At 39.5% G+C, this 22,477-nt stretch overlaps 1 protein-coding gene across 3 annotated transcripts; it reads right to left on the minus strand.

Annotated features, from left to right (window-relative positions):
• Window positions 1-1,826: 1,826 nt before the first annotated feature.
• RECQL (RecQ like helicase) lies at window positions 1,827-22,206 on the minus strand. 3 transcript variants are annotated; one of them, XM_042890379.1, is made up of 15 exons: window positions 22,046-22,204; window positions 18,727-18,799; window positions 16,496-16,693; window positions 14,269-14,448; window positions 12,756-12,862; window positions 11,597-11,795; window positions 10,770-10,936; window positions 10,161-10,242; window positions 8,288-8,436; window positions 8,085-8,202; window positions 5,787-5,925; window positions 5,314-5,405; window positions 3,477-3,696; window positions 2,695-2,824; window positions 1,827-2,549 (listed from the first exon to the last, which is right to left on the minus strand). In XM_042890379.1, the coding sequence occupies exons 2-15, from the start codon at window positions 18,740-18,742 to the stop codon at window positions 2,361-2,363; spliced, it is 1,986 nt and encodes a 661-aa protein (XP_042746313.1). In that variant the 5' UTR covers window positions 18,743-18,799; window positions 22,046-22,204; the 3' UTR covers window positions 1,827-2,360. The 3 variants fall into 3 exon arrangements, with proteins under 3 accessions (XP_042746313.1, XP_042746312.1, XP_042746314.1); XM_042890378.1 differs by having other exon boundaries at window positions 22,036-22,204; XM_042890380.1 differs by lacking the exons at window positions 1,827-2,549; window positions 2,695-2,824 and adding an exon at window positions 2,831-2,977 and having other exon boundaries at window positions 22,036-22,206.
• Between the last annotated feature and the right edge of the window lie 271 nt (window positions 22,207-22,477).

Raw genomic sequence — 22,477 nt, forward strand, 5'->3', positions numbered from 1 at the left:
TGGGAGCATAACATTTACTTACTGCTCAGGTGCAGTCCACCAGGTGACTGAAAAACCCATTTTCAAGCAGGGGAGAAGAAAGGATAACCCAGGGAAATACCAACCTGTTAGCTTCACCTCTGTGCCAGGGAAGATCATGGAACAGATCCCCCTGGAAGCCATGCTAAGGCACATGAAGGAGATGAGATTATATAGGATAATCAGCATGGCTTCACTAAGGGTAGGTCCTGCCTGAGCACCCTTATGGCTTTTTCTGATGGCATAACTGACTCAGTGGACAAGGAAAGAGCCAGTGGTGTCATCTGTCTGGACTGTAGTGAGGCCTTTGACAAGGTCCTCCAAAACATCCTTCTTTCCAACTTGGAAAGAATTTGACGGGTGAGGAACTGGTTCTGAGATTGTACCCAGAGAGTGGTGGTCAGTGGCTCAATGTCCAGATGGAGCTGGGTGACGAGCGGTGTTCTGCAGGGGTCTGTACTGAGGCTGGTTCTTTTTAACATCTTCTCAGTGTCATCAGCAGGGGCATCAAGTGCACGCTCAGCAAGTTTGTAGATGACACCAAGCTGTGAGGTGCAGTTGACATGCCTGAGGGATGGGATGCCATTCTGAGAAACTCAAGCAGTGGGCCCAGGTGATCCTCATGAGGTTCAACAAATCCAATTACAAGCTGTTGCACCTGAGTTGTGGTAACCTCTGCCACCAGTACAGGCTGGGGGATGTGAGGATAGAGTTGAGGCTCTGGCAGATGCTGAGATGGGCATGAGCTAGCAATGTGCCCTCACAGCCCAGAAAGCCAGCTGTATCCTGGGCTGCATCATAAGAATCATGGCCAGCAGCAGGGTGAGGGAAGTGATTCTGCCCCCCTGCATTGGTGAGACCTCAGCTGGAATATTGTGTCTAGATGTGGAGTTCTCATTACAGAAGAAACATAGACCTGTAGGGGTTTGTCCAGGAAGGGGCCACAAAAATGATCCAAGGGATGGAATGCCTCCCCCATGAGGTCAGGCAGAAAGAGATGGGGCTATTCGGCCTGGGGAAGAGAAGGCTTGGGAGAGACTGATAGATACTCAAAGGCCTCTAAAGGGGGGTTTATAGGAAAAAAAGGGACAGACTCTTTAGCAAGATCTGTTGGAACAGGACAAGGGGAAATGGTTTCAAACTAAAAGACAGGAGATATAGATTAGATGAAAGGAAGAAGCTTTTTGGTGTTTTTTCTTCCCCCCCCCAACAGCAATAGTGGTGAAGGACTCAACAGGTTGTGGATGTCCTTGCCCTGGAGACATTTAAGGTCAGGCTGGAACAGACTCTGAGCAACTTGATTGAGGTGGAGCTGTCTCTGTTCATTGCAGGGGAGTTGAACTACTTTAAAAGGGTCCCTTCCAACTCAAACAATTCTGGATTCTATGATTCTACTCCTCAGTCATTAAGTGAATCTTCAGTAAGCTCTTAAAAACTTTGAAACAAAGCAGTAATCTTCCAATAAATACAGGGTGTAGTTCTTTAACAGTAGCTGCAGAATAGAGAGGATCAGTACAATCCTTTGTGATACGATAGCTGGAGTTCTGGGTTCATTTTTAGACTTTCTTGTTAAAGAAACTGATGCAATATACTGAGTCCAGCAAAATGCTTCTAAACTTTCTTGTGGCTTGGAGATAACTGGATTTGTTCCACATTAAGAAAAAGGCTGGATGGCACGGGAGTGTTGTCATCTTGTCTTTAACTATCTCCTGGTAGAGTACAGGAGCATGAGGTCCAGCTTGAGCACAGTAAGAGGTAGGACATGAGGCAAGAGACAAGTCACAATAGGAAATAAAAGCTCTAAGAAATTTCCGCTTTTGTTTTTTATTTGTCGTTGTTATGAGCTGGTAAAACACCACAACAAGTGCTGAGAAGTGTTGTGATATCTCTGTCCTTGGGGAGCAACGAAACTCAGTGAGATGTAGCCCAGAGCACGCTGTTCTTAGAGAACTGAATTTGAGCAGTGAAGTTGCGTTGGACAACCTGGAAGTCCCCTTCTAACATGTGTGATTCTGCAACATTTACTATAGTTGTTATTACCAGCTACATTTTCTGAAGAGTTAAGAAAGGCAACATGATCAATATTTATATATTATAGTTGTCACTGTATTGTAAGATACACACCTGTTATTTGATATCAAGCATTCTTCTCTTGACCAGAAGATCTTTGCTAGATTTGAGGATTTTAAAGATACTTGGTTCCTTTTTCTTAAACTTAAATTATTTTTTTAAAAAAATCATATACAAAACATCATATACTAAAATACAAAGTGAGCTTACATGCTGGACTGTCCATGGAGAGGTAAACATAATAATGAGATCCTAAATGCAGTCTGCGTTACTCAGTCAAGTTCTACAGGTTGGTCAGCTCCCCCTGCTTGAAGCTTAGGCTTCTTTGCTTTTAAGTTAGTTCCACAGTTATGCCGCTTACGTTCTTGTGACTTCTTCACCGCTGAATCTTGGGTAGTCTTTGGAACAGTCTGAGCATTTTCACTGCTTCCTTCTGAATTTGAAGACTCGGATGGTTTGTTCTGTAAGTCATAAACAATTCTGTTAAAATTCTAAGTTTTCTTCTTTTCTAGTGTTCTCATGCAAAAGAGATGATAGCTATCTTAAATAAATTGAACAGATGCCAACCTCTTAAAATAAGCTCTATGTAAATACAGATATAAATACCCGGTAAACGCTTTTCTTGCTGGCTGTCCCTTGTATTGTGATGACGTGTGCCTCATTTTTCAACAGACTTGCTTTTGGTCCTATCTTCAGGTAGGATATTGTAGCAAATGCCGTGAAGCTGAAGTCTTCCCTGAGTAAATGAAAATGGTTTCATTTGAGAAGGTTGGAGACAAAGTCAGCGTGCAGGGGAAAAACAGGACACATACAGTAATTGTTCTGATTGATGTTCGAGGTGGCAGCAACTTGATTCTGCTTCACTTAGCCAAGTAGATAGTCACTGCATCTGGTCAGTAGTTAACACAGTTTAGTTTGCAGACTTTTATACATATACAAACACCCCCCCAACATAGAGCCATGTTAGAAAAGGAGCACTTTTTCCACTATGCTTTCTTAAAATTTGAGTGCCGCTTCCCACATTAATCAGCCTGTCCTATCTTACATTCTATGTGGTAACCCAACTTACTTTGCTTATCCATGGCATATAAGACTCACTATAAATAGCAGACTTCTCCAACACAATGCTTCCTGCAGATCTAAAGGTTCCACTTACAGAACTGCAGAAGCCCCCAGACTTTTTAAAAATTGAGAGCGTTTCAAATGTTCCTACAACTTCTGTTTTAACTTACTCAAATAGAAACATGGTAATCCCCTGTTTGTTTGCTAAATACATTAAATGATTCTGAAGGAGATGACAGAACATCCATTAATATTATATGCAAGCAACATGACCATAATTAAAAATGGCTATGAATTGTAAGAGAAGAAAGTAATGATCTTCCTACCTCAGATACTGCTGCAGCAGTAAATGGGCAATAATTCTCTCCAGTTCTTCTCGAGGGAGCTTTGGTGGAGTTACTTCAGCCACCCTGAGTTTTGATAAACCTTTTCCAGACCAAGCATCAATTAACTTCAGTGGAGTGAGCTTCTCACTCATGTTTTCTGCTTGCTCAAGTATCTTGATTAGATCCCTGCAGTATTCTGTGATATCCTTTTGCTCAAGTGCTACAAAAATCAATAGTATTTAAAATGCAAATCATTTATAGTTAGTTTCCGTATGCAAAGTAGGTGCATATATAAGTACTTCTGTATGAAAAGATATATCTATAAATACATGAATCTATGTGCCATATAATGCCAGTGTTTTCAGTGCTTTGTTTTGTTTTTTGAACTGTAACTTAAACTGATCTGTAATTTCTCCTCTGTCCATGTGGGACTTTTTCTAGTCAAACTTACATTTACATTTCTAGGTCATTATTAAAACTCTGATCCTGCAAATATTTTTAGGTGTTTGTATTACAAACCACATAAATTATTTCAAAGACTTATTTACAAGGCATAATATTTGTACAGTAGCTATTACATTGTTCTGCAACTGGATTCCTTTTCCTTACCTATAATGTTTATTATAGAAAGATTAGAGAGCAAAGAGGAACTGAGGAACATGCTCAAGGCATGTTTCTTTTCTCAAGGCACTTACAAAATAAGAGATAAAAATATATTTAATTGTACAAATCAGCTTCATCATGTAAAATTTTTCAAGTACTCATCACTACATTATGCAATGCTTCACAACAGATAGAAGACAATGAGTTGGTATTTTCCACATTTTATACAAATTATCTAGCATTCAAAAAATTTTAAGGCGTTTTTGTGTGTCTCAGAGATCCCCAAGACTAATTATTTCTCAACATTCTTCTGAAAGATTTCTCAGCTTTATAGGGCATTTCCTATGTCTAAGATATGGATTCCACTTTGTAAGCATGACAAAAAATACTTTGTACATTTTCAGAGACTCGCAGCTTTCTCGATGGGAACAAAAAGTGACAGTTAAAACAGCAACAGTTACCACAACAGTGTATTTTAAGCTAGCTACCCAACAGTGCTTAGGATGCTTGCTGGCAAAGCAATAAAAGAAATTAAGTACCAGAACTGCATTCTACTGAAGGCATCCCTCTTTTACCACACTGCAGGACTTGTTTCAGCTCCTCTACCAACCTCCCTGCACGTCTGGCCCATATGGTCCCACTTATAAACCCAACTTCCCTCCAAAGGAAAAGCATACTCCAAACCAACACTGTGCTATTATGGCTGACATTCAGGATTTTGCTACATTAGTGTGCTCAACTGTCATATGCACAGTGCTGATACAGGCAGGACTCATGAGCACACAGTACTGAAATCCCTAGAGATTTTACCAGACAAGTTGTAAAAGCACAAACTGTGCCTTCTCAGAGCCAAAGTGTGAACAGGTTGATGGGGAAGGAGCAGGAGAATTCCTGGAAATGCAGCTTTTGCACCCCCTAAGAAAACCCTTAAACAAAACAGGACCCAAACCGATCTCCCCTAAGTCTCATATTCACTTCTGGAAGCAGATGAACTGCTAAGCCTGAAAGATATCTCAGGCAAAAAGCTGTACAAAGATGTATCCTGCTAAATACTCCGTAATTGGCAACAAAAAGTCAATGAAAACTGATCTCCATAACAGAAGTTGCAACTGGGCAACAGGCAATACATCAAGCATACTTTATAGAAGTTGCTCACAGTCACTCTAAACTAGATTATTCTTAAGCCAACCTTTTCCATGTGCTCTGTCTTTATTTGTAAAAGCAAATTACTTACAGTTTTCTCTACAGCAGTTATCACACATTCTGTTGCAACTTGCAGACTCCCATACTTCATCAAAATGACGGGCTATGAGCACCCGGCGGCACCTGAAAGAACAGAAGAGCAAAGAGGGGCTATAGAATACAGATTTATATGCAAGCATTACAAATCATGGAAGTAGTGAAAAGAAATTATCCTGGTAAGCTTTTATCTCTCAGCAAGCATAAAGAAGTGTCTCAGGAAAATCAGAAGATAAATACCACAACACGGTATTCTCTGTCAGTTACGCTAAGAGTAGTAGTTAGCTTTCACTAATATAAAAACTAGCCTGTAAACAGCATGGTTAAAGCAGGAGAATAAGTATGATTTGCAATTCCAATAGAATGAAATAAATCTTTTACTATAAGCTCATTCTTAGATTGAGCCCAAGAAAGGCTGCTCTGAATGCTATTTAAAAACAAAGCGATCAAGCAACTGAAGTAACTCACTTGCTCATATTCTGGCAGTAAGACACCATATCATACAGCTTCTCTTGCCCCACATTTTCCATCACTACCATTGAGCTGATTCTGAATATATCTCCAAAACCATAATACAAGATGCAGTCAGCTTTTTGGTCATCCCTACCTGCAATACAGTAAGACAAACAAAAGATGTAGACTTTAAGCATAGTCCAGTACAAATTCTAATCACATTTTCTTTGGCTTCTGTAGCCTCAAATAGAGTACACCACTGTAACAGACTACTAAGTGTAACATCAGCCAATAGAACACAACGTGATACAGACTAGAAACAAAATAGATGTAGAATAGTCTTTTACAGCTACACAAGCAAACTGAAAAGTCTGTGGAAGGAAGGTTCTGAGTCTTGAACTACTAAAAATAACACTGATGTGATACAGAAATTGAATGCAATCACCATTTTCTCACTCACCCATCATCTCTTGGAAAATCCTATCCAAATATATTCTGAAGCCTAATTCATACTCTATTAAAAGATACTGTGACCTTCAAATACCTTATTAGGTATTCATAATGAATTGAGAATTACGATTAAACAAAATATTCCATTTAAAACCAACTGTGACTTCTACAGCTGAACTCAGATAATATTTCTGTTGGCCACTCCTCCTGATGATGCGATGGGTACTCTCCTACTGTTTGCAAGATCCAAAGAGCAGAAAGGGTCTAAAGAGCCTATACTTGATAAGAGTTGAACATAAAAAAAGAGAGAAACTACTTCACTTGGGCAGCCAACTGGGAGGAGAAAGGAAAGTTTCATAAACTAAGTGATATGTTGAGGCAAATGAGTAGCAGTACTTAAAGAATCCCCCTCAGAAAAATCCCATTTAAATTAAGTAATGGAAAACATACAAAAGCCTACTGTAATCACCCTGAGCTGATAAAGACTGTGAAACAATTACTTAGCACCTGTAAGACCCCTGACTTTACAATATTTACAATTCACGTTAACTCCTGCACTATCTAGAATGAAACAGGTTCTAGTGTAAGCAGAGGTTGTCATTTAGCGCGATATGGAAAGACAGCCATCAGAAAGAACTGATCAGAGTTCTGTACAATCTTCCTACTCTGAACTGGGACTCTAGAGATGGGTAATATGAAGACCTGAAAATTCTAATAATGGAAAATGAATTATTCAAGTAAAAATATGACATGGTATTCAAGACTACTGAGAAAATTATTTTGATTTTAGACTATCAGAGATTTCTGAGAATAAAAACATGCTTTTTATTTAAATAGAAGTATTTTTAGTACAATTAAATATTCTCAAGTCATTATAGCATTTATGTGAAGTATAAACTCATGGAGTGAAGCAGCTGACAGATGCATATGTACTTAATTGAGTTTGAAATTTGAATCCAGAGAAAAACATTTCACTTTTGCTACATGGACAGTAACAGTGTATGAAGAAAAGTCCCAGAAGATATTTCTCCATAATGACTCCACAAACAAGTATGAACACATAGCTTAATACTGTTTGGCTGATTCATGCAAACATCTTTGCTCCACTAATAGCCAGGTTTAACTAGCTTTAGTTCAGCACAATAAGTACAGAGGCAGAACAACAAGAACAAACTCCCGCAACTTTGACGGCTCTTATCTTTTAGGCCAGCATGTTCTACCATAGAGAGAGTTAAAATCTCAACCAACTGCCCTTTTGGGCCCTTAGAAAAAAATAAAAGCATTCCTCCACATACACTGAAATCTGTTTTTGAAAAAGAACATAAAGCTAATAACTAAACAGGAAACAAACAAACCAAAAAGCATTTTTTTAAAGCTCTTCCAGCTATTTAATCCTGCTGTACAATTTAGTGATTAATCTTCAAAATTCATTGCCCCAGGCCCCCTGTTCCACTTTTATTTCTGTGGCCAGCAAAATTCAGACAGAGATCACACATCATCTAGAGATTCTGAGCAGATTACACATCCTAGTTGCTGTGCTAAGGAAAAAAAAAACTTCTGTGACAAGTCTGATCAATGTCATGTTGCTCTGGTAAGCCACAGATGCCAGAAAAAATCAAGTAACTCAACAAAAATCTGCCTAAAGGGCTGGACACTCAGCTATTTTTGCTACTCTGCAGTACAGAGGTTTGACATCCAAGAATGTAGTTTGTATCTGCTTTACAACATCTTTATGGAGGGCAGAGTGGTGGAATGCTTTGGAATTAAAATCAAAGACAAAATACTGCATGTAGGTCTGAAATGAAAGCATAATTTTATTAGCCAAACAGATGTTAATGGATGCTTTGCTGTTTCCTACAATACCTGCACGTCCGCTCTCTTGGTAGTAATTCTCCATTGACTTGCTCATTGAATGATGAATTACAAACCTCACATCAGGTTTATCAATTCCCATGCCGAAAGCAACAGTTGCCACTACAACCTGAAATAAGGTTGAGAAACCATCAAGGTACCAAGTTACAATTTGTTTTAATGAGACAGAAATCTGTGAGAAATATCTGTTTAACCTGAATTTGATTTGCTGCCCATCCTTTATGAACTTTGGTCTTATATTTAGCATCCATGTTTGCATGGTAAGTTCCTGCCTTTATTCCTAGTTTCTGCAAACTGATGGTAACTTGTTCAGAGTCCTTCTGAGAAAAACAGTAAACAATTCCTGCATAAAAGAAAAAGATGCCTTATTATAATGCCATAAAAAACAAACACACCCTACAATCCCCAATGCTTAAGAAGAAAGAAATTGTGAAAGTTTTATTAATTTACAAATAACTAGTCAGTAAATAGTCTTTGTGCCTATTCAGTATGCAGTACTGGTAGCCACAAGAGGAATTTAAATAATCAATCTGAAAAAGACAGAATAGGTCAAAAGCAACACAGAAGCTCTCCTATCAAGCTTCTTAAATTTAGGAAAAAAAATTGGCTTACCTACCTTTTGGGGGCTTTTTTCCTACTGTACAGAAAAACAGTTCAACTTACAGCTTTAGCTTGTAGGTTAAAGAGAAAAATGGATTCCAATCTGCATAATCATGGCAGCGATTATGATCAAGGAAGACAATGCTTTTTAGTCCTCATGTGAAGTAGTCCTTTACTATAGGGGCCCATTAAGTCTCCTATGGCATCTGACATCTCATCTGAGATTTCAGATAAATCAACTTCTTGTCAATTCGGACTAAACCTAAGATGATACACTAACTCATGCTGTTTTTCATCTTCTTAGTACAGTTCTGTATACAGAGAGCTGCCCTGTATACACAGGTGCAAAGTTATACATCAAGGACAAGCAAAGACGGCTGCTCCAGAAAACTGGGATCTGTTGCTCTTGTAAATATATTACTTTTGATGTGCTATATATCTATATATGTAGGGTGCTCCAAAAGTAATTTCTCCTACTTATTACCATGGAAACTACAACAGATACAAAGAGCACAATAACACTATTTGATAGGTTGAATTCTCCAATACAAAACACTATTTTTCAAAGCAGTCCTCACCATTAGCTGTGCATTTTCTCCAGTGTTGAACAAGAACCAGATGACGCACTCATAAAAATGTGCACGGTCATTCAGAACATGGTTTGTTCATGCCACTGTCACCACTGCTGAAATGCACCACCACTGTGCTCACATCCATTCTTGGGTCTCAATAAATGTTCAGCAAGCATTGATGAACGTCAACAGGTGCCATTTTTTTTCCACATGGAAGAATTCAGTGCCACACCTCTGCTTTATACACACTTCCAAGTCAGACACCATTCTATCAGACTGCCCCTCTGCTGCCTTCTGCTTTAGGGCAACAAAATGTGACAAGATATTGGTGGGAAAGTTCACCTTCAGCTGCAATACCAATGCCTCAGATGTCATGGGCCAACATAATAGAATAGGAGGCATTACTTTTGGAGCAGCCTTCATAATTTACTGAATGCACAAAGTCCAGCTTTTACAGTTCTGCTTTCATCACAACAAGTGCAATTCCCCATTCATCCATCCATTCTGGGCACTGGGTAATACATGAATCTTATGATCAAATACAAAAAAGAATTGTTAAATTGTTACTAAGTATATTAACACAGATAATACATGGGAAATGCATGAATTAAAAGCATAGAGAGAACCTCTTTTCTGACTTGTTTTTACAGTCTTAAAAATTGCTATTATTCTTACCTGCGTAAGCACTGTTCTACATACATCAACACTGTATCTTCTGAAGTATTAAAACAGACATTAATTGTAAGAAAAATAAAACAGTACTGAATGGAATGAGTGATTATTCAAGGTACAGATCTTACTGAATTTGGAATTTCTCTGTAAGTTTAAGGATCACTCGAAACAATTCATGTAATGCTAAATGCTATTTATAATAGTACGGTTCTATATCGTTTACCTGAGAGCCCTTTGTATCTTCCATTAATGATCTTAACAATGTCCTCAATGAAATCTTCATTATTTGAAGGTTTATGCCGAACCTCAAAAACATAATACACACATGCCAGAGAGGTTGGCAAGCAAGATGTTAAAACAATGCTTTTATCCTATTTCTCCAAGCACTGTAAATACAACTGTTCTGTCATTTAACCAAAACGGCTACACTCTCATTACTAAGAGTCAGATTACATCTGACAAGCTCACAGGATGAAAAGGAAAACTAAGATGCCATGAAGAACAGTAAGTCACTGTCATACAGTGCAGCACAACACACTAATTCATGCCTTTTCTAATGATAGGACGTTTCCCAACAGATTGCAGCAGCCTGAAACTGCTCATCTACCCCTCCCCTGTATATGGTCCTATTTGGTAAGCCTTGCTCAGAGAGATCAGGGCAGCCCACGTTCCTATGCAAATGACAGCAGATCCAGATGAAGACATTAAAGAGCACTGCCACTCAGTTGCAGGCTAGATATTAATAATACACGTAACTGGCAATCTGTCCCGAAATTCATCAGCTGTAAGTTACAGAAGATAATATGGCTGTGATGCACTTAAGCAGACATACCTCATAGTAAAGATTAGGCCGGTTGAAAGACGCAGTAAAGGTAATGCATTTCCGAATGTGTAAAATATTCTGAGCATCCTTTAAAACATGATTTGTAGCAGTTGCAGTTAATCCAATCAAGGGAGCAAGGGGAAACTGTCTTTTCAAGATACCAAGGGATTTGTAGTCTGAGCAAGAATAAAAAAAGAATATTAAAATATTATTACACTGCATTAAACAACATACAGATTACTTTGCAGGTATTTTTAAAACCTGTTGGTTGGGTTTTGTTTTGTTTTTGTAAACACAGCTTTGCTAATAAACAAGAAATGTGGAATTTGGATAAACAGAACAGAGTATGCTAAGGAAAGATTCAAACTTCTTTATGAGCAATTAAAATGTATTTTATCAATTCCAAAGGCATTATCATCACCTAACTAACTTAACAGAACACGAGACTTTGCATCCCAGAATGAGATCCTTTACCTCATCTAGAGTGCTAAAGACTGGTCTACAAAATTGCACATTTTTCCTGTAGCAGAAGACTTGAGATGACTGCATGGGCTTTATTAAAGATGATATCCAAAAACAGTTTCAATAGCAGTTTTTTCAGAATACTAACACCAAAAAGGACATTGAAATAGCCCCAGCTTGAATGAATCTAGCTACTGGACAAGGATAGAGTCGCTTATGAACAGAAGTTCTTGAGCTAACACACATTCCTGTTCTACCTAACTATGGAATTATTTACTTAACATATGAAGAAAGCACTTAACTTTATTTCAGGCCTAACTTATTATTTATTGATGCCTGAACAACCCCGCAAATTGGATTTCTAAGGAGCATACCTGGCCTGAAGTCATGGCCCCACTGACTGCAACAGTGGACCTCATCTACAGCAATGCGAGCAAGACATCCTGCTTGATAAGCTTTCTCTAGCTTTGACATGAACATTTTGCTCTTTGCAATCTTCTCTGGGGTCACATAAAGGAGCTTCAGTTGTGAATTTCTGTCTAGCATCTGCGTATGAACCCACTTCACATGTTCCTGTTCAAAACAAAAGGAGAAATCAGGTGTGGGGAAACTAGAACAACACACTGAAGTTGATTACTACTGGGATTCTTAAGAGGTTATTGACAATTTGCAGAAGGTAACCAACAGAGAGATAAACTGTTACACAGTATTTACCACTAGTGCAAGTCTTTGTAAAAGACCACTATATATATATAAAACACTTATTTTAATGCTTGGAAAATCTTTCACATAAGTCTGAAAAACAAAACTATTCAATTTTTGTTTTTGCTTCAGCATCTGTTGTCAGTATTTTCCCATTAAATTATAATGTATCAAGCAAGCCTGTGATACTACAAGGATAAAATAATTATTTATATGCAACAAGGACTCCCAGCTGTAACCTGTATTACTGCATTTTCAATATGCTCCACCTGAAAGCTGGCTGCAAGTCTGGCAAGTAGCATCAGGCCACTAAGCCATCAAATTCATTGTCATGTGCAATTTAATGACCATGGCCTCCTGGTAGTCAGGAAAAAAAAAAAATCACTGCAAAAAGTAATTGACTAATAACACACTGGGAAATAAAATACTTCTTGCCCTTGGTATTAAACATTTACCATCCCAAGGGAAGACAAAATGCTGCATGTAAAAGCCTGCACTGCTCAAGAAGTCATTAGCAGACAAAATCACCTCCTCCAACCTTCTTTCATGTCTAGAAAGTAGAGACAGAAAAAAACACCAGTCAAAGGTACTGCACATCCTTTAAATAGCCCCATGTAATCTACCTATTCCATGAAAGCTGTTGGTCTAAACGCGCCCTTGTTATTAAAACAAGAATGCTGTAAATTCATTCATGTTACCCATACCACAGCACACAGCTAGCAAGATTCTGTTGATAGCACTGGCTGCTAAAACTGTGCCATTCAGTGTTCGTAAATAACCAACAGAGGCAAGATGCGAGCTTGGGCATAAAATCTTAACAGATAAACATACCTTACTGCTTGAAGCATTTAATAAAGTTGCAGAAATGCCAAGCTGTTCCAAAACCATGAGCTGATCTTCCATAAGTGATATCAAAGGACATATCACAAGTGTAAAACCTGTAATAATAAATTATCTGTGACATCTGAACCATTAAGTTTGCATGCTGTCACTTCTAACACTTTTTTTTTTTTTAATAATGCATCAATCCTGTCCTGTTAGAACTGCCTAACAGGAGCTTAAACTTTACATAGCTAGTAGCTGATTCCTCTCCTAGATAGCTGATAAGTGCATGGTCACACATGTCAGGGACATTTGATCAACTGACTATGACATGCACCTTCTCTTAAAATCTAGAACTAAGATGCAAAAAGCAGAGTATAAGGACTAACATACAAAACAAAGCAAGTTAAATTCACAGCTGTGTCATGAGGTGACGTGTAATTAAGCAATGCTAGATAGTGATAGGCTTGATCTTTGTAAATAAAGAAACTTCCACACAGTCAGAAGGGTTATTTTTTCCAAAAGAAGTTTAAAAACTACAGCTGGATACTTGATTTTTGTTGTTTTTTGTTTGTTTTATATATGCACAAAGCCTCTCTCAAATAATCTGGAGCTAAAATACAGAAAAATAACAGTTATCGATATTTGAATAATTTATAATCACAGAATCACAGAATTGTAGGGGTTGGAAGGGACCTCCAGAGATCATCGAGTCCAAACCCCTGCCAAAGCAGGTTCCCTACAGCAGGTCGCACAGGTAGGCATCCAGGCAGGTCTTGAACATCTCCAGAGAAGGAGACTCCACCACCTCCCTGGGCAGCCTGTTCCAGTGCTCCGTCACCTCACTGTAAAGAAGTTCTTGCGCGTGTTTGTGCAGAACTTCCTATGCTGCAGTTTCTGGCCATTTCCCCTTGTCCTGTCTCCACTCACCACTGAAGTAATGATAATACAAAAGTAATCTGTATATTAAATTAAAAGCTTAAGAAAAAAATATAGTGACAAACATTAAAAAACTTCTTCCAGTGTTTAAAAATATGAAGTAATGACAGGAACGTATGCAAATGATTTGACTCACATCTAAAAGGCTCATCTATTTTAAGGCTGCTCCTTAAAAAAAAAAAAAAAAGAAAAAAAAAAAAAAAGAGCAACGCAAATATTTCCAGTAAATCTCTCTTATCTTTGCTCTTTTTTCTCTTGCTTAATGTCAGGTATCAGGGCAGGTTCAGGTTGGATGTTAGGAAAAAATTTCCTCTCAGAAAGAGTGGTGATGCATTGGCACAGGTTGCACAAGGAGGTGGAGTCACCATCCCTAGAAGTGTTCAAGAGCCGTGTTGACACGGCACTGAGGGACGTGGTCAGTGGGTTGGTGGGGATGGGCTGATGACTGGATGATCTTTGCAGTCTTTTCCAACATTCATGATTCTATGATCAGACACCAATGCAACATGCATTCTCCAAAGAACTTCGTAAGGGGGAAGCTAAATTCAGTTGTTTATACATGGCCCCTCCTCCTCATACGTACCATCAGAACAGACAGCAGGCAACTGATAACAGAGGCTCTTCCCGCCACCTGTAGGCATGACAAGAAATACATCCTTTCCTGCCATTGTAGCATTTACTGTTTCAAGTTGCAAGGATCTAAACTTCTGGAGTTTAAACTTGTTTTGCAGTGCGGTTTTTATCTTCTCATACCATGGAAAATCTGTAAAGGACAAAAAATGCATTTTTACCCATTGTCCTAAAATACAAGGTAACTTACATATACAGTAACTAGAGTAGAAAGTGACACACCTTTTGATGCAAGAGTTTCAAAGACTCAATAAGGGTACAAAAACCAAGTCTGTATAAACTAATTTCTAGTTGGTGTACCTTTGAAAACCCTATGTAAATGCAAACTGATCCACCTCCAGACTAAGGGCTTTCATTTACATATTAATACTAAAAACTCACGAACAGATGAAGCACTTTAAAATGCTAATGATTAAGTCAATTGGTTACTACAAAATTAAAGGGAAACAAGAAGCCCATCCTGAAAATAAACAAAAGCAGACATGGAGTCCTACAATAGCCTTACTACACGGTTGCCCAAATGCCTCCTTCATACAAATGCAGTCATTGCAAGTAAGATAATAAAGGCAGGTTCATCATTTGTTCCATATATTCCAGAGATAATAAGCTTTGGGACTTGAGGTAGCATTGCTTCCTTAATTTACAGAGATCACAGCCAAGTCCCAGGGCTCTATGAGAAAAAGGAAAGCCTCCCGTTGATTTCAATAGGCTCTATACTGAGAACAAATTCTGCTATACAGTACATACAAACACAGCACTTGATTGAAAAAAACGTTAAGTTTTAAAGCACAGGAGAAAAGACCCCCAAAATATATCATTTTGTTCAATAGCACTGATCTGAAATTACACAGTATCAGTAATAAAAGTAAAGTTAAAGAGGAGGAAAATGATAGTGAAAAAATTTAATTGAATTTGCTAGTCATAACATGGTCTAAACCAACCAGCCATCCAGATCTTCAATTCATGTTCACTAGAAACACAGCACTTCCAAAAGAACAGCAGCCCTCACACCACCATGGGACATTTGTAACTTGAACTAAGTCTACAGTACTAACATTTTCTACAATATATATATATTTTTAAGTCAGCATCTATCAAATTTGCATCATTAGGCAAGACAGTGGGGGTATAAAACCAACACTAAAACCACTGCTGTCCTACCCATTCAAGCAAAAAGAAACAGAGACAGTAAGAAGCAACTTTAAGAATGCAAGATTGTTACCAATAAAACCTGAAAACATCCAGAGTAATTATTTCCTGTTTATTTTTTATCAAAAAACAAGCACTGCAATGTATCCAGGTTTACTCTTGGATTATTACTGCAAATACAATTAAGCTGTGACTTTGCATCAAGGAAAGAATAAGAGTAGTTGCTGTGGTTTAACCCAACAGACAGCTCAGCACCACACAGTTGCTCACTCACTTCCTTATCGCAGTAGGATGGGGGAGAGGATTGGGAAAAAAAGCAAAGTAGAACTTGTGGGTTGAGATAAAAACTATTTACTAAGAAGAAAAGCAATAGAAAAGGAGAATTATAATAGAAATGATAACAATGTAATACATATTTACAAAACAAGTGATTTACAAAACAATTGCTCGCCATCTGCCGACAGCTGTGCAGCCAGCCCCTGAACAGTAGCATCCCTCACCCCAGCCAACTCCTCTCAGTTCTATAATTTTCTCACATGATGTCACGTGGTATGAAATATCCCTTTGGTCAGCTGCCCCAATTCTGTCCCCTCCCCGCTTCTTGTGCAGCTTCAGCCCTCTTTCCTAGCAGGACAATATAAGAAATTGAAACTCTCTTGGCTGTTTATAGCACTGTTCAGCAACAACTAAACACTGGTGAGTTATCAATATTGTTTTTCTTTCGAAGACAAACCATGGCATCCTACCAAACAGGGAAAAAAACAAACAAACAAACAAACAAACAACTCTGCCCCAGCTGAAACCAGGTCAGTAGTTATTAAAGGCCATTCTTCTACACTAGAACTCAGCCTAGAACTCAGATTAGTGTTAAGTGCCCAGTAAAGTAAGCACAAGATTATCCTGTGTAAGATGGTAGGCCACCCAGCCGAACAAAATAGAATGGAACAGTATCACTATCCAAACAGAGCTCTGTACAAACACATTTTACCCCTACTAAATTAAATGGCTTCTATGTTAGAATATTTGCAAACCTGTTTTGTTCCATGCCTCAACTGAGTTTTCAGTCTCTTTACTTCCCCCTGCTGCTGACTCTCCCGAGGACTGCTTTATCAGCTTTTTTAACGTCATCTTCTTTTGAATGAGTTCTTGCTGTTTATCCAGCAGCTCCTGAATCTGCATCTCCACTGCCTGCAGCTCATTTTCAATGGAAAGCAATTCATCCTCTAGCACTGACGACAAAAACAAGGCAGAGGCAAAAATATTACTATGAATAATGTATTTCACATGTTGATTGAGAACAATCAAAATTAAACACAAACCAAGAGCATCTAGAGAAAAAAACAGCACGCTAAACCCACTGGTAAGATTACAACATCTTAATTTTTGCATGTACCATGTAAAAATTTTTCACAATGCTTAATGAGGTATTTCATATATTAGCAGGCTGTATGAAAGCACTTATGTGCTCTACATTGTCACCTCTGATACAGTGTATGAGATATGCAACACTTGCACTGGCTACACTGATTAGTAGAAAAAAAGTACATCACAATCTTATGTTTCAGAAGTGGAGTTTCTCTAGAGAAGTACTTGCCATTGTTTTCTTTTCTGCAGATACAGGCTGGGAAATGAAAAGCAAATTGCATCTGCCTGATAATAAAGCTGAAAGAGTTACAATGAACACAGAAGTATTCCAGCTAGTTTCAGTGTGAGCTCAGTGTTAAAACATTTTTAGTAGACTGCATTTACACATAAGAATCAACTTTAACCTCACAAAGCAAAAGTCTTCTGAAGATGGAAATAGAGACACTAGCAGGAATGTTTCATGCTATGTTTTATGCACTCACATCTTATCTTTTGTGCAGATCCAGAGCATTTGCTAAATGTCAAGGTTTGAACATGGAGGACAAAAGCTTTCTGTGAACACAAGCCATTCTTCAAATTTGAAAGAGCTGAAGCAAACAATCCCCAAATGCCTGACTCAGATAAGCGAAACTTCGGCAGAAATTTGTCTCTATACATCCTTACGTGCCTCTATGTGAATTATAGCTTGTATTAGGAATGGAGTGGTGAGCAGGACTAGGGAAGTAGTCCTGCCTCTGTACGTGGCACTGGTGAGGCCTCACTTTGAGTACTGTGTTCAGTTTGTGCACATCAGTACAGAAAGGACACTGAGGTGCTGGAGCAGGTTCAAAGAAGGGCAACAAGGCTTGTGAAGGGGCAGCTGAACAAACTGGGGACATTTAGTCTGAGGAAAAGGAGGCTGAAGGGAGACTTGCTGCTCTCTTCCAATATCTGAGAGGTGCTTACAGCAAGAGCAGGGTTAGACTCTTCTCACTGGTGACAGGACGAGGGGAAATGGCCTCAAGTTGTGCCAGGGTAAGTTTAGGTTGGATATCAGGAAAAACTTCTTTACAGAAAGGGTTGTGAAGGTTGTGTTGGAATAGGCTCCCCAGGGAGGTGGTTGAATCAGCACCCATGGATGTGTTTACAAACAGTTTGGATGTGGTGCTCAGGTATGTGATTTAGCAGGAGGCTGTTAGAGTTAGGGTAGTATGGGTAAGTTGTGGTTGGACTCTATGATTTTCAAGGTCTTTTCCAGCCTGAGCAATTATATGATTCTATGGGCTGTGCTCTAGAACTCAACCCCATAAAATGAAAAAGTAATAACACAGTATGTCAGTCATGTACCATCATTTTCAAGCCAGGCTAAAAAAGCATAAAAAATATTTTTTCTTTTTCCTCCAAAAAACTAGGCTTGGTCCAAACATAGCAGATACGATGAATTGCTTACAGGAAGAAAAATGTTTCACATGCAAAAAGCTTTACAAATGGCACAAAATCAGGATATTTGTCTTCCAAAAAGTCCACTGTTACTCAGCAGGAAGGAGCTGAAAGTGTTTTATAATACGAAGCATATTTTCAATACACTTAAAGCTAAGTACTTCCCTTGGAAAATCAACTTCAATTTTAGTTTTTATTCCAAGAAACAAAAACATTATGCAGTTTAAAAACAAGAAACCAACAAAAAACACTAACATGGCAGGGTGGTTGGACCAGATCATCTTGAAAGGTCCCTTCCCAAACTATTCTATTACTCTATGAAGACATCTTTCTCTTTGAATCTGAAGTATAACAACATAGATCTGATACTCTTTTCTGCATACATCAAATTCCTATAAATAACAATCAATAAATCAGGTGATCATTTCTGTTAACCAAAAGACAGCAAAATGAACACAAAGTGCTAATTTTGGATTACCTTCCACAGCTGTCATCTCTAGAGAATACAGAGGGCTATCCTCAGGAGAATTTACTTAACCAAGTAACTGTCACTAAGAATAAAACAAAGAAGAACAGTTTCATTAGTAATCCTTCTAAAGTTAAAGCATATTTACTGCAAGCAATTTGTCAATATATGAGGTGCTAATAGAACAGGTTAAGCACTGGTACATTTGACCCAACTATAATAAATAAACCAAACTATACGACAACACACTTTTTCCCCTGCTGCTAAAGGTGCAGGGGACTTCACACAGATGTGAAGTTATAAACAGCTCTTAAGGTTACACAGAGCCTTAAGCTATAAAGATCCTCCAAATGGAATTGAGAGACTTTTGACCAAGACTAAAATTTTATGGAAGTCTTCCTCATCCCTTTAACAGATGCATGGTGTAATTTAGACAGGTCATTCACCCACATTAGAACTACCTTTTTTTCAGTTCTGTTTGAAGACTACTTTACATAAAAATCGGAACAAATTACAATGCATCCATTAAAAAAATACCCACAATAACACTTAGAGGATCTTCCAGGAGAAAGTAGAAAGACAGTTTGGTTCAGAGGAGAGTGATTAGATCATAAATGAGACAAACTTAGAAACCTAATTGCTGGCTTAACATTTGAATGACACCCTTTGTTGTAGTATATACTAGTAATATAAATATTAAGAAGCTTAATATTCTCTAAACCTTGGGTAATTCTCAACGATTTATTGTATATATGCAGAAGTCAAATCTGAGGGAAGGTGTAACAGAATTCAGAAGATCTTCACTAAAGCTAATCCTAAAGCAAGAGATATTTTACTCAGTTCCTACAAATAGGACAGAAATGTATTTAAAAAAATATGCAAATAAAGGACTGAATTTGTCAGATGATATTGTATTTTAGAAGTTGAAGGTCCACACTTCATAGAGAAGCTGACAGTACTCAGCAGCGTGTCCACATCTCCTACAAAATCCAAGTCATACAGTCCTCTCTCCATCACCTGCCACTTGCACAAAAGTATTTGGAAATGTTAGCTTCTTCCAAGCACAGGGCAAATAGGGACATGCAGAAAACAAGTAGCTATGGCACTGACACCCTGTAAGTGTAATATACTTCTATTCTCCAAAAATAAATGCAATCATCACAAACATCACTATGCTGATAGCTCATTAAGCATAAAACATTTTCTTATCAAAAGAGTAGGAAGTGAATGAAAGGGACCGAGGAAAGTAACCCCTTGTGCTGCTAAAGCTTTACAAGTCTTTAGTTCAGCTCCTGCCTCTAAAAGAAGCATTCAGTATACCTTATAATTGATTCTGTACCAACACTGCCAGCAAAGAACTCATCTGACTCTCAAACATGCAGCTCTTAAGACAATGAAAAAAGACAAACTCATATCTCACAAGCCATAAGCGGACAAAACACAAGTGGAAGCATTCTACCCTGTAGGCAGTTGTACCCTACTGTAAAAACAGAAAAATTACTACAATCATCCCATTATACCCTTACTTAAACAGCCCTCTGGAATGGAGAAAGGCTGCTAAGCCATGCCCAAGGCATGTTAGTGATATGTGTCACTTGTGGCCCTGAAGATTTAAACCAGTGTCCCGTCACTGGCAGTTTTCCTACCCCACCTTCTATGCAGCCTCAAATAAAAGCCCCTCAGTCCAACTCTAAGAGAGCAGTGCTAATAAGATGCTATCAAGGAAAGCATCCCTACAGTTACCCTGGGCTGCATCAAGAGGGGTGGCCAGCAGAGCAAGGGATGGGATTGTTTGAACACTGGGCTGTGCATGGAACAGGGATGTAGTAGAGCTCCTGTTGGGAATGGCACTGCGCATGAGACGGGGCTGTGCATGGATTGAGGCTCTACACGAGCCCTACGAAGCTGAGGGATGAGCATGGGATTGTGCATGACTTTATGGTATGGGTAGTAATGGAAATGGAGATGGGTTGTGTTGGAGCTAGAGATAGAAACAAGAACAGGACAGAGCTCCAATGTTCCCACCCACACATCCGCCAGGGTCAAGGATGGTGCCAAAGCTGCAGCCCCCACAACCTGCTGTGCTCCACAATGGGGCTCTGTCCCTTCTCCCCTTTCTTTGGCCACCTTTGTACCCACAAAACCAATGATAAGAATCAAACAAATATATGCATGTATTTTCTCATGCATGTATTTTCTCATGCATGCACATATAAGTACCCAGAAGAGCTCTGTAAAGGGATCTCCTTATCTTGCCCCACAGAAATAGCAGATCTGCTCTAAAAGATAATAATGTATTATAATATAATACTATTATTAATAATATTATTAACTATAACAAAAAGGGATGGGAAGAAAACTTTCTCAATCAGCTTGCAGCTGCTGTGAATGCAGGGCTCAGGTACAGCAGTGGCATTTCTGGTGTGCCCTGGTCCAGTTTCTCGTTAGAGGGGAAAAGAATAAACCATGTCTTTCAGAACTCATTCATCTCCCCCCACACCTCTTCTTTAAATAGAAAATAAATTTAATTCACACCTGGTATATGCAATCACTGACAGAAATAGTGCAAGTCTGTGTTTGAGCATTGGATCCACCACATTGGATCAGTTGTGTTTGAGTCAATGAACCCTATTGGTCCCTTACAACTCAGATATACTAAGATTCTATGACTGTTCTCCTGTACTCTGCCCTCACAAGGCCCCTATGGAGTACTGCATCGAGGCTCAGAGCCCCCAGCACAGGAAAGACACAGAGCTGTTGGAACAGATCCAGAGGAGGCCATGAAGATGACCAGAGGGTTGGAGCACCTCTCCTATGAAGAAAAGCTTGGAAGCTGGGCTTGTTCAGCCTGGAGAAAAGAAGGCTGTGAGGTGACTTCATTGCAGCCTTTCAGTACCTAAAGGGAGCCTACAAACAGGAGGGGAATCAACTCTTTATAAGGGTAGATATCTGCAGGACAAGGGGAAATAGTTTTAAGTTGAAGGAGGGAAGATTTAGGATGGGCATCAGGAGGAAATTCTTTACTATGAGAGTGGTGAGGTGCTGGAACAGGCTGCCCAGAGTGGATACCCCATCCCTAGAGATGTTCAAGGCCAGTCTGGATGGGGCCCTGTGCAGCCTGAGCTGGTAGGCAGCAGCCCTGTCCGTGATGGGGCTTGGAACTTCCAGCCCAAGGCACTCTGTGGTTGCAAATACAAAGGGAATAAAACCCACAATAACGCCTTTCCTCAGAGACAGCTCCCTCACTCAGCAATAAAACCCCAACACATACGCCCATAACATCTCACTGAGAGAAGAATAAGTAACTAAACAGAAAAATACCTGAACTCACAGGGAAAAGCGTGCACCACCTGCGAGCAGAGCATTCCGCAGACACGCGGGCAGCGCCCACCTCAGCGTAGCGAGTCCCGCAGCTCCCGAGGCCCGTGACGGAACCGCAGCGACCACGCGTGCAACCTCTGGCCGCGCCTCGCTACGCCCGCTGCCACGCGACCACAGGCACCCCACGGCTGCCGCGCTCTCCCACCTGCCGGCCGGCTTCCAAGCTCCACCCCTCCCCTGCGTCCCCTACTTCCGCTGCCGGCTTCCCTCAGCCAATCACCTACAGCGAGACGAGCGCGAGTATCACTACGCGCTGCCCTCTCCCCCAATCCACGCCGACGTTACGAGCCTCCCGCTCGGCGGAACGAAGGCGAAGGGGCGGAGCCACTCGAACAAGGCGGCTGCTAATTGGGCGCCGCCCCGCCAATCGGCGCTGTCCTTT

Source organism: Lagopus leucura, unplaced genomic scaffold (genome assembly GCF_019238085.1).
Source record: "Lagopus leucura isolate 7727_CA_CO unplaced genomic scaffold, USGS_WTPT01 Super-Scaffold_100159, whole genome shotgun sequence".
In the NCBI taxonomy this organism is placed as follows: Eukaryota; Metazoa; Chordata; class Aves; order Galliformes; family Phasianidae; genus Lagopus; species Lagopus leucura.